The 12,603-nt window shown below is 39.9% G+C and overlaps 1 protein-coding gene across 2 annotated transcripts in view; it reads right to left on the bottom strand.

The window, feature by feature from the left end:
• Nucleotides 1-12,603, bottom strand: part of TRIP11 (thyroid hormone receptor interactor 11) — an 83,640-nt gene that overhangs the window by 59,670 nt on the left and 11,367 nt on the right. For both annotated transcript variants that reach the window (XM_075926705.1, XM_014578874.3), the window contains exons 2-6: nt 11,131-11,207; nt 8,529-8,639; nt 6,361-6,639; nt 5,703-5,771; nt 1,452-1,617 (exon numbers count right to left, since the gene is read on the bottom strand). In XM_075926705.1, the coding sequence (XP_075782820.1) occupies nt 1,452-1,617; nt 5,703-5,771; nt 6,361-6,639; nt 8,529-8,639; nt 11,131-11,207 (702 nt within the window). The remainder of the gene's footprint in view (nt 1-1,451; nt 1,618-5,702; nt 5,772-6,360; nt 6,640-8,528; nt 8,640-11,130; nt 11,208-12,603) is intronic.

Below are 12,603 nucleotides of genomic sequence, written 5' to 3'. Positions count from 1 at the left end.
TAAAAGGATTGTTTTGAAAGTAGTCAGAAGACAGAGAACAATTTTAACAGGCATTAAGATACCATGAGTTAATTCCCTACCATTTCTGGTTGAGAATTCAAAGTTCTTACATGGTACTTTTGCCTACTCTGTATCTGAGGGGACACTATCGATGATGGAGTTTCCCCTTCATTTGGGAAGGGACAATGGTCACTAGAAGTACGTCTCTTTTCCAAAGAATATCATGCACTCTGTGGCTGACAAGGCTTTGACAAATCAATTACAAACTTACAAATTCTGGATAGGATTTTGTAAATGATGCCCCTTCAAAAAGAGACTCAATAAGGGCTCATCTAGACTATGCTAAAATGTAGAATGTCGAAAGAGGATATACAAATTCCATGGGGATTTGTATATCTAATTCCAATCTCACTTTCGAAAGTGAGAGTCGTCTGGACACGTTTTTTCGGCAGCTCCCTCCCTTTTTTGACAACCCCCTCCCTTTTTCGAAAAGCCACGTAAACCTAATTTTTGAGGAAAAGCGGCTTTACGAAAAAGGGAGGTTGCCGAAAAAAACTGCTTCCAGACTACTTTCACTTTCGAAAGCTCTGCTTTCAAAAGTGAGATCGCAAGAAGATATGCAAATTCCAGTGGAATTTATATATCCCCTTTCAACACTTCAGAGTAGTCTAGACATAGCCCAAGACATACAAACTTGTACTAGGATATCTTTGGATACATAAAAGTGAAAAACACAGATAAACTACGGCACTTGTTGCTACCAAGTGTTCTAGCTTCCAAGTCATCCAACCAGGAATTTATACAGCCCACATCACCATCATGTCTGACTTCTTATAATTCAGTGAGTGAACCATTTAGTATCTACTACTTGTCTCGAGAACCTTTTTCTAATATTCTTTACTCCGCAGTCTTTTTTCAGATCAACACTGGAGTGCAATCAACCATATGTTGGATTTATGGATTTAGAACATACCACCTGCCTGAGAATAATTCCACCCTAAATGGATGCAAGCAGATTACGAGGGGACAAATTATTACTCAAGAGTTTACAAGGAATATGAGAAGAAATATATCTGTTTCTCAGATAGTTTTCAACTCTAGTGTATTAAGAATAGCAGGAGAGAAGTATTCCAAAAGTAGAACTTCCATAGTTCGGAAAAATTAATTTAAACAGACCTGAAGAGTTTTTTTACTATCTAGACCAGAATCTGCATGGTGGGCAGCTGAAAGTCACATATGCATTTCTTATGAAGAACAGGCATTCAAAATGCAATTGAACGTGTTCAAATTAATTATAACCAAACTAAAGATTTGCTAAGTCTATATGAATGTATTAGACAGCAAGTACACTGCTCATCTTCATTTGCATTTGATATTCTGAATAAAGTTCACTCCGCATAAAAGCTGATGGTAGCAGCCAATAAAATAGAATGATTGCAGGTAATAAATACCTTGCTGTAATTGATTTTCAAGTTCTTCAATTCGCTCCTCATATTCACTTAACTCCTCCCGGTGCCGACTACTTATCTCTGCTAGTTTCTGTCGATGTGCATCCTGTAATACTGAAAGCTCATGCTGATGTTCATCTATTTCATGACTTAATTTCTGTTTCAGCTCCTAAAAAGTATAATTGGAAAAAATATTTAGAATGCAGACACAAACTTTAAAAGAATATTTTTCTGCATATGCAAAGATACTGCCAAATATTTTACACTTGAAATAAAAAATACCTGTTTATAAATTCTTTGATTTGGGGATATTTTTTATTGTAATTTGTACCATGTCAACCACACTGTTTGCATAAACTAATAATTTTTAATCTCAGACTCACAGGAGACTATACCATTTAGAAATAGTCATCTAACTTTCTCCTCCTCCACTCACATACACATAATCTCACTATCACTCCTCCAGGCTTTGTCTACACCAGTGGTCTCCAACCTTTTTACACTAAAGTTCTGAGATTTAAAAAGTGATCAAGTAAAGATCTACTGCCCCTCCCCTCAGAGACTGCACCCCTTCCTTGAAGCTCCGCCCTCTCTATTCTCCTCCTCTCCATCACTTGCTATCCTCAGACCTTATACACTCTACACTGCCACTTCACCTAGGCTGAACACCACGGCCAGCTGGCTGGGCAGTCACTCCTCTTTGCTCCAGCCTAGCTGCATCACGCTCAGCCCAGGGAGGCTGTGCTTCGCTCCAGCTGGGCTGGAGCAAAGAGGAAAGGCTTCCTGGCCAGCAGGAGAATGGCGCAGCCTCCCCGGGCTGAGCCCAGGGCAGCTGGGCTGGTGCAAAGAGGAGCAGCTGCCTAACCAGCTGGCCATGGTGCTCAGCCAGGGTGCATGATGCTCCACATGGGCTGGAGCAGAGGAAAAGCAGCCCTATCAGCTGGAGCGCGGCGCAGCCTCCTCCCCCACAGCCAGCTGGCCAGGGTGTTTCAGCCCTCCCGACCCAACAGATCCCAACACAGCTACTCAACTGTGTTGCTGCTCCGTGAGCAGCTGCTCCACAAAGAGTCCCAATTCAAAATTAGTTGTCCAGAAGGAGCTAAAGATCGACTCATAGAGCCCTTGCAATAGACTGGTAGATTGCGATCAACCGGTTGGTGACCACAGGTCTACACTTTCAACTGATCAACAAAACTTTTGTTGTTCACAAGTACTTACACCCTCTATATCGCCCAATGACAAAAGTTTTGCCACAGCTGCTTTGACACTGCTCTGTCAGCAGCAGTGCTCTCCAGCCAACAAAGTGAAAGCTGCTTGCAGGAGTTAGACGTATTTTGTCAGCAAAAGTTCAGACAAATACCATTCACATATGCAACTTTTACCGACAGGACTGTGTCGATACAGCCTTGTCATTAAAAGCTACATAGTGTAAACACAGCCAAAGTTAAATTATAATCAGGTTAATATGAGCTCACATATTAAATAAGTTGTATTATCAGATCTACCACCTTGTTCCAATGGCAGACAAAAAAAATCCCTAACCTCTGTTAATGAAAGTTCAGATAATATTTTGTTTGGATGGAGAACTTATGTTAATTAGGAAACTAACTATTGATACAATGTCAGGGATGCCAAGTAAACAGACATTTCTTGTTGGCTGTATTGAGAAAATAACAAAAAATGTGTGTTACCATTTCTGTAAAATACCATGCTATGTCTCATGGATGTACACTTCTACTCTGATCTTTATATCACAAAGTATGGCAATAATGGCACATACCCCACAGTACGTCCGTCCCCCGCACTCTCAGATAACTGATGCTATGGGTTGCTTTAATAACCAGTTACGTTAAGGCCCTTTATCTTTCCTTTAGGTTCTCAAGTCCCTGGAAGTGCTCACACTGAAGATTATTGCATAAACAACAAAAATGCTTAGCTAACACTTATACAGCATGTCGTATATTTTAAGAACTTTACAAATACTGAAACGAAAAGACATCTTGCAGCTCGACAGTACAGTAATGCAAAACTGAAACCAAAAACATTTAGCCCTAGCAATAGCTGGCAGTGTTAATTCACCAAAAATACAACTTAAGGTTTGTGCACATGACAAATTAGTGCCTAGCAAGCCAGCGTGTGAAGCGACAGATCACGAGCTTGCCTTGCATTAACTCACCATAAGGACATTACTATAGTGGAGTGAAAAATTCCCAAGTAGTATTCTGCACAGTCCACCAGGATTTTTACTGAGAGATAGCAATGTCTACATGGTGAGTTAGTGTGTGGCAAGCTGATGCCCTACAGATTCACATCTTGGCGTGCTGGGTATTAACTTCCCATGCAGACAAGTCCTTACCTTATTCAAGCATAGAAATTTACTAACAGCCAGAAGTTAGCCCACAACTTTAACCTTAACATTCTCCTCTGTAAGCAACAAGAAAATTCAGACCCACTAGGGAGAATAGTTGAGACTATTCTTGAAGAAAACTCAAGATCCTGGTCAATTCATTTGTACTGAAGAAAAAAAAAATCAGCACTTGCCATAGATGGCTACAAAAATTAAAATACTGGATTGCTCCTACTTAACAGAAAGCATGCTTAATTCTGTAAAGTGGGGTCATCTTGGAAGAGATTCCACAACCCTGAGATTCTCTCACAAGGCTTAAACTTGCACCCAAAGAAGTCAGAGAGACCTGCAGTACAGTACATCACAGAATTCAAAAGAAAGACTAATTTTCTGATTCAGCTACAGAGCAAAGTGTCTGTGGGGAAAGCAGTGGGGCAGGCTGGTCCACAATACAAAGTGTATGTAAAAAGAGCTGCAGCTCTCATACAACCTTCTGTGAGTCTTATTTAGAGCAATGATTCTCAACCAGGAGTACGTATCCCTGAGATATCCAGTCTTCTAGAGAGGATATCAATTCATCTAGGTATTTGCTTAGCTTTACAAGGCTACATAAAAATTAGTAACAAAGTATGCAGCTAAGTACAATGACGATACACTGAAATGTAAGAGCAATTATTTATATTTCACTTTATTTTACCATTATTTTATAAAAAGTTAGAATAGTTAACTTAAAATAACAGGACACAGAACAGAGCTAAATTACATCCAGATATGCACATATAGAAAATATGTACCTTACAAATTAAGACAAAAAATGTTATGCCTAATTTAGCCAGCAAAGGCCTTAAATTCAGTAGTGTGCCGCCCTTATAGTTCCCACTGACTTAATTTGGAGTTGTAGAGACTTAGCCCACTGTGGCAATGATTTTGGGAAGGAAAGCAAACTCAAAATATCAGACACAGGCATCAAAAAATTTAGGCACTATAAATCACTGGCTACTTTTGATGGCCTTAATCTTACAAACTTTAAACATTCAAGCTTCTAATACTGTAATAAGTCATTTGTATAACCAACCTGAAAGACACTAGTTTAGCTAATCTCCTATATTTAAAAAAATTCTGAGTGATGTGGCAACATTTCAGTCAAACACAATTACATTACATGCTAATACACTTTGTACTAAACAAAGGACTTAGGCCCTGATTAGGGATGTTAGCAAGTATCGTCCACTCTCTCTCCCCCCCCCCCCCCCCCCGCTGCCTCTGTGAGAGGCAACAAAGGAGGAGGGGGGAGAAAGACATGAGACGGTGTTGGGGGAGCCAGCTTAAAAACTGGCTCCGCTTACCACTATTTCCACGGTGGCGCCTGCCTCTATCAGAGGCTAGGAGAAGCTGCTCCAGCAACAGCCCCTGTCTGTGGGGGTCCCAGCTGGGAGCTGCTCTGGCAGCCACGCATGGCCTCTGCGAACAGGGCCTGGTACCGAAGCAGCCTCTGTTTGCAACGGACAGAGCTGGCCGCTGTGAACAGGGGCTGGTGGACTTGGCACGAGCTGGGATCAAGCATTCCAGCTAACACTGGTCTGGGACCCTGCTCCTCTGCATTTTAAATGTGGTAAGAGCCCAGCAGCTCTTAGTATATTTGAAATGCAGAGCCACAGCACGGGTAGCTCCCAGAGCTGGGACTGCTCAGTCCCAGCTCAAGTTGGCTCCTGGAACTACCCCCACTGCAGCTCTGCAGAGCAGCCATTATCGATTAATCATGTAGTCAATACAAATTGTATCGACTTTGAGCTGCATGACTGAAGTCATTAGTACTACACATGTACATTTTTGAAGGATTGGTGGTTTTGCGGCAAATCATAAAAAATGTATTTGTGTGAGTGGATTTGTCAAAATTGTCACCTTACCTTGATAATATTTTGCAGCTTGCAGATTTCACTTTGATCAGCATTATTTGTTCCTTGAACTCTGGAAGACTAGATAAAGAAGAAGAAGAAGAATTCAGTTTGGAAAATAAATTGAGATAAACAATGATTTATTTTCCTTTGAACACTTCAACAGCAAAAAAATTTAAAACAATAGAAAATGTAAGTACATTAGCTGTATCACCACTGTGGATTAGGTCAGCATTGGTATGGTGTTCAGATATATGGATTTGTTACACTCCAAGTACTGCAGTTATGTCAACTTACATCCGGGACATTAGATAGCATCTAATTGAATACTCATATAACCGCATCACATTTTTGTAGTTACACGACTATTCAATAGTCCTTCGAGGCAGGACTGAGAGCCAATGCACTCCTGGCCCCACTCCCAGGGAACCCTCTGCCATCCCCTGCTGCTGCCTCTCTATCGGGGCAGGAGTGCGAGGTGGCAGCAGCCCCTGAACACTGGGGGGTCCGAGCTCTCCGTGCTTATAAGTTAATTGTATAGTTGACTACACATTGGCACCCCTAACTTAAATGCTACTTCTCTACATATATCTGCTGACCATGAACTTTAACATGACTGATTTCAAGAGTGATCAATTCACTTAATGTACTAAATATAAGGAAGGATTACCTGTGCTATCTGCATCCAGTGAGCAACCTCAGATTCAAGTCTAGAAACTTCATTGGACAATCTATTTATTTCTTGCTGGGACCAGATTACATCTCCAAAGTCCATGTCATCTCCTTGAAAGCCTGAAGAATGATGTTTAACCACAGGAACAAAGGAAGCTGGTGTAGTGGTTGGCGGCATAACACCAGGTCCTAACTGTGCTGACTGAGCAGCTGACTGTAACTTTTGCAATTGTTCCTGCAGTGCATTCTGTCTAGCTTTTAGATGGCTGATTTCAACCTAAATATACAGAATACAGTACATGATTTTAGTATGAAGAAAATATCAAACTATATTCACTTTATCTTTTGTAAACAAATAAAATGTAAACCTCCTATTTGTATACTCATCTGACCTCATACTGAGGTCTCCTTATTCTTTCATTAGTAAAACAAAAATAAAAGGCATTTTCTCTCCAGCTCAATGGAGAGAATGTTCTTGATTGGCCTCTTTTACAAGAGCTTTGCTTTATAATTGCTTGCAAAAATTATTCCTATTACATTTAACAACTAATAAGCTAAACACACCATATAAGCAAAGAATAAGCACTGACCATTAAAAAGAATGCTTCCCTTGTAAATAAAGATTTTGGGATATTCAGCAGGCAACTATACCTAAATTCTATAGCAAGGCTTCCAAGTGCCAAGTCCCACAACACCATTAAATATAAAAAAAAATGGTGTTTTTTTTAAATTAAAGATGAAAATAAAAAACAACCAGTACAGGTTTCCTCAAATTATTTATTTTCATTTTAAAATTGAGTTTATTTTTATACTCCTGTTTTTCAATGTATTCAAAGTTTTGCATTTACAACATACTATATTATAAAAGTCACTCTTGGATAAAAGTATTTATACTAAGATATAGAATGGACAATATATTACAAATATCCAGATGTTGTTTTTCCACCCTCAATATGTCGTTTCCTATGCATGTACAAATCAAGAGTCTGTTCTTGCTCTCCTTGAAGTCACTGGGGATACATCTAGACTGCATCTCTCTGTCGGCAGAGGGATGCAGATTAGACAGGTCGACATTGCAAATGAAGTGGGGATTTAAATATCCCGTGCTTAATTTGCAGAAAAAGTGGCTGCTGTTTTTGCCGACTCAGCACTGTGTCAGCAAAAAGCAACAGACTAGAGGGGGATCTATCGAGAAAAGAAAGTCTTTTTCGACAGATCCCTTATGCCTCCTGCAAGGATGTTTACAGGAAAAGACTCTCTCTCTCTCAACAGATCCCCCTTTAGATTGCCACTTTTTTTCCGACAAAGTGCTGAGTCAGCAAAAATGGCGGCTTTTTTTTATGCAAATTAAGCACGGGCTATTTAAATCCCCGCTTCATTTGCAATGTCGACCTGCCTAATCTGCGTAATCCCTCCGCCAACAGAGGGATGCAGTCTAGACATATCCTGGGAGATCAGCACTGACTTCAGTGGGTGCATCATGTCTCAAAGACAGGCTTTAGCAGAAAGAATATTCTGTAAAAGCAAGTTTTATAAATATTTTCCTAATTTGGAAGACTAAAATCTCACTGTATACAGTTGCATACATAATGGGTTATTTTATATACCGAACAAGCCACTTTCCAGAGCTGTGACTGATAATTCTGTTCCACTCTAAGTCTACACTTGTAACCAAATGAACATCCGAAAGAACAAGAAAAGAGAACTGCCTCCTTTTATCTATCCTTCCAAAAATTACGATTTAGAATTATAAAATGATTTTTAATAATATATGGTGATTAATATTCCCTGTTATTCCTTAGTGGTAATAAAATAGGGAGAAACTATGGCATCAGCCAAGACATTTCTGAGGCTAATTAGATCATTAGCTGTATTATAGTGAGTCATCTGGCAGATTTAAGTGTAAACTGATGTGTGTTATGATTTGTATGCATTATGTTGGTAACTGAAACAATTATACATTTATAAATGAGCAACAGCATAAATGGCAGGATGAACAATATTGTACTTTGTACCATGACGAACTGCTTGCCCTTCCTCTTTAGAGATTATATATTTACTGAAGACATACAGATATTAACTACCAGAAAAACAAACTTAATATAGCATATTTTTGTTAATAAACACAGATATATATTGCCTCAAATTGTATATGCTGCACTGTACCTCTCTTTGTTGCAGCTGATTGCGGTACTCTATGGACAACTGCTTTATCTGAAGCTCTGCTGCTTCATGCTTTTCTTCTAAATCACTGCAAACCTTTTTCAGTCTCTCATTCTAGAAAAGTGCAAAGCGACTATTAATAAACATAAAAACTAAATGTTATGTTTCTATGGAATTGGTAATGGGAGAAAAATTAAAATAACCATGCTGCAGACTTTCCTTGTTCTCCTACTTCACTTTTTCAAACTTTAATGCCTCTTCATTTAAAATACTGCATATAAAAATGTGATACTGAGGGTGATACGCCAGAAATTACACCTTCTAAATTTGTTCTGATTTGTAGCCAGATCTTAAATGCAAACACAGCTATTCACAAAGCATCTATTTATCTCCTTATCAGTCAAAAATTTTGAAACTTACAATAAACCTGGACTTAAGACCATTACAGAGTCAGAGATTATTGTTACATTTCAAGGTCCTACTGTCTGACAAGAACAAAGTCAGAGTGATAAAGTCAATCAAAGCAGGGATGTAAGCGACTAGTCGACTATCCAATAAGCATAAGCTTATCGGATAGCCAACTAGTGATGTGACTAGTTGCTTCCCTCCTGCTTGCTGCCTCTATGGCTTAAAAGCCAGTTCCCATTAGCACTGTCTCCACAGGGGGGCAGGGGAGGTAGAGGCACAGCAGAAAACGGTGCAAATGGGGACTGAAGCAGTCTCCCCTCATGGTTCTGCTGCGATTTTGCTTTTGAAATGTACAAGAGTCCTGGCAAGGTTCTTGTACATTTCAAAAGAAGCCCCACAGGCAGCATGGGGCCAGTGGGGGACTCCCCCACTAGCCCCACACTCCCTGCGGAGCTTCCACTTTTGGACAATAGTAAGAGCCCTGCTGGGCTCTTGCTACTGTTCAAGATGGAGGCACCCTTATCAACTAATTGAATAGTCAATGGAAATCCCATCAACTGTCTGATTAACTATTCTAAATTTAATATCCCTAGTAGGAAGAGGTGATAAATCTACAACACAGATATGTCCTGTGAGTCTTGCAATACCAGCAGATAATATTAGCCTCAGAGACTAGCTATGGTTCTATACACAACCCCTTTCTCTTTACAGGAGGCAGGGTCCACAGCTTAGTGAGCCACACTCATCACCAGGGCTCGACAATTTAGGTCATCTACTTGCCACAGGTTAGTAGATTATAGCCTGGCACCATGCCGCAGCGCAGTCTGCGCATGCGCAGCGTGCTGAACAGTGCGGCTGGTGAGCAGGGCTCGCCGCAGCTTGGCGAGCCCTGCTCATCACAGGCTAGTCCATGGTTTTGAGGTGAAAACACTCTGATAGTCCTGGTCTCCCTTCTTGAGACAGGCTGTGAGTTGGCATCAGGTAAGGTCTGGGGGGAACCCGGGCCCGTCCACTCCTCTGGATTTCAGCCCAGGGACCCTAAAGTAGCAGCAGAAGTCAAGGTTGTTTTCCTTCTGGCTTGGCAGCTTTTTCACTGGGCCACTTCTCCAAATAACCTTTCACAATCAGGAGTGCTGACCAGCACCTGGTGACTAAGGGCTTAATTCATGTACTTAGCTAAGGTGTTGGGCAGTCGGCCAATAACAATGCAGGTAGGAATTTCAAACTGGAAAAAAGGGGTTTTACTCTCTCTGTTCTTTGTTTGAAATCAGAGCAGTTTCTTCCAGGTATTAAGGGAGATGAGAGAAGCGTCTCTCTCCAAGAACGGACTTCTTACAATGAGTAAGTAGTGAAAAGTTTAGATTGTCAGGGTTTATTGTTTTCCTTGTTTGGAAACCATGTCTGAATTTTCTAAGGGTTTTTCTTTTTCTCTTTTGAAACTAAGCCTTACAGCCCAAGGGTTTCCCCTGAGAATCTATATCAAATGGTGGCTCTTTCCATCTAGCCAATTTACTATGCTTGCAACTGTAGTTTTGTTTTGATACTTAAAGATTCTTTATTTTTTCTAATTAACCATTATTGGTTGATTCTTGTGTCCTGGAAGGTCCGCCTGTGTGCATCTGACTGAGGGGTCAGCTACCGGAGACTGCAGCTTGGTTCTCTCTCGTCTCCCTTTGATACCTGGTAACCAGCTCTCAACACACACAACTTCTCCTTGTTCCTCCCTTTCTCCTTCCTGTCTGTCACTCTTTGTCTCCCCCTTCTTCCTTGTGTGGAAGAGCCCTTTTAAAGTGGCACTGCAGGCCTTAATTGGCTGCAGGTATTGAGTGACTTGCCTGAGGGAGCAATCTATTTAATTAGCCCCAGGTGTTTTCCTGCCTGGTTTTATAGCAGCAGGATCTAGTAGTTCATTCTGGAATGAGAAAACCAATTATCCACTGTCCTGAATCTCTGCCTTCCAGAGTGTGGCAGGCTGCTGGCAGTTCATACCCAAAAACATATCCGGCCTTCTGAATATGATGATGGATAGTCACCAAGCTGAAAAATTGGCATTTAAACTCCAATGTCATCTTCTTTTCTAGATTTTATCAGAGTGAGCATTTTTCAAATCATATTTCTAATGTGTAGAGACAATCGAAGTTACCCCAATCAGTGTATCTTTATTTCTTCTAATTATCTGCATTCCAGAATAGCTTACCTCCAACCTCTGCGTTGCATTAACACTTTCTATTTCTCTTAGCCTAGAATTGGATACTTGGTGTTCTGTTGGTGCATCTAAAAATTAAAAAAAAAAAAATCTCAAATTTTGCTCATCTGAATTGGCTGTGACAGTTCCACAGGAAGACACGCAATATATATTCTCAGGTAAAGAGAAAAATAACCGAGTTTGGTGGTACTGACAAAAGTATTAGGGAATAAACTTTTGTGAGCTACAACTCACTTCATTAGATGCTGAAGGAGGAAAAAAAAAAGATAGAGAAGACAGTTTAACATTAGTGCTAATCAAATCAGAGTGGATGTGGCTCACCTCCAATGATGATGAGAAGTCTCAAAGGGGTAGCAGTGTTAGTCTCTAACTTTAAAAACAATGAGCAGTTCCATGGCATCTTAGAGACTAACAAATATATTGTATAATGAGCAAAAGTAGTTACCTGTCAACTGTAGGGCCAGTGTTAATGATGCTAATTGAGTCAGGCTGGATGTGTCCCATTCATAGCTTTTTGATATCTAAATCTGAATATCAAAAGCAGGGGAAATTGCTATTGTAGTATGTTAACCAATTAATATCTTTATTTAAGCACAAGTTGATAACATCAAATTTGTAAATGAACTCCAGTTTCCCTGTAGAATTGGGTAATAACATTCCTTTGTAGAAGAATGGCTACACTGTCAAGTAACTGCTTGTGCATTTATATATACTCTGCTTTCTGTAATAACACTCCAACACATCTGATGAAGTGGGTTTTACCCATGAAAGCTCATGGTATAATATATTTATTACTCAGAGATGAGAAGGTGAGAGTACCTGATTAGGAATTACTACTGTAAGATGAGAACCACTCAGTATGTCTATTTAAATCTTGGTTTAGGTGTAAAGAGGTTAAGGTAATATTTTAAAGTCTTTATTTGGTGAGATACATTTATGGAGTAATAATATGTATTAGTTGTTTTTTTCCTTTCTATCTTTTAAAACATTGTACAGATTACAACCTCGTCAATTCAGATTGTGGAATATCTTCCATTATTTATGCTTTTTTATAAATCTTGGAATCAACTGTTAAACTGTAAACTTATTTCTATTTCATTAGGACTAATATTCTGATCTCAAACCATTTAAATATTCAATGTTCTGTACCCTTTATAATTGTAAACACTTCAGTGAAGTTACTCCTATCATATTTTTTGAAACACAAAATATAAATCCCATGTTGCCTCTAAATTTTTTGCCCACTTCTTTGAGCTTATTTCAATTTTGCTACACCTTTCTTGATGGGAGATAACCAAAATTAGAATAGCACAGTACTACAAATCAGGCCTGGGCAAAATACAGCCCATGGGCCACATCCAGCCTGCCAAGCCACAGGATCCGACTCGCAGAGGCAACAGGGAGCCCCAGGCAGGCTCCCTTACTCGTCCCACATGCCACTCAGAACGCTGCTGCAGGGGCATT

The sequence above is a fragment of the Pelodiscus sinensis genome, chromosome 4 (assembly GCF_049634645.1).
Source record: "Pelodiscus sinensis isolate JC-2024 chromosome 4, ASM4963464v1, whole genome shotgun sequence".
NCBI lineage: Eukaryota > Metazoa > Chordata > Testudines > Trionychidae > Pelodiscus > Pelodiscus sinensis.
The sequence above is the reverse complement of the archived record's forward strand: the minus strand, read 5'-3'. Positions and strand labels throughout refer to the sequence as shown.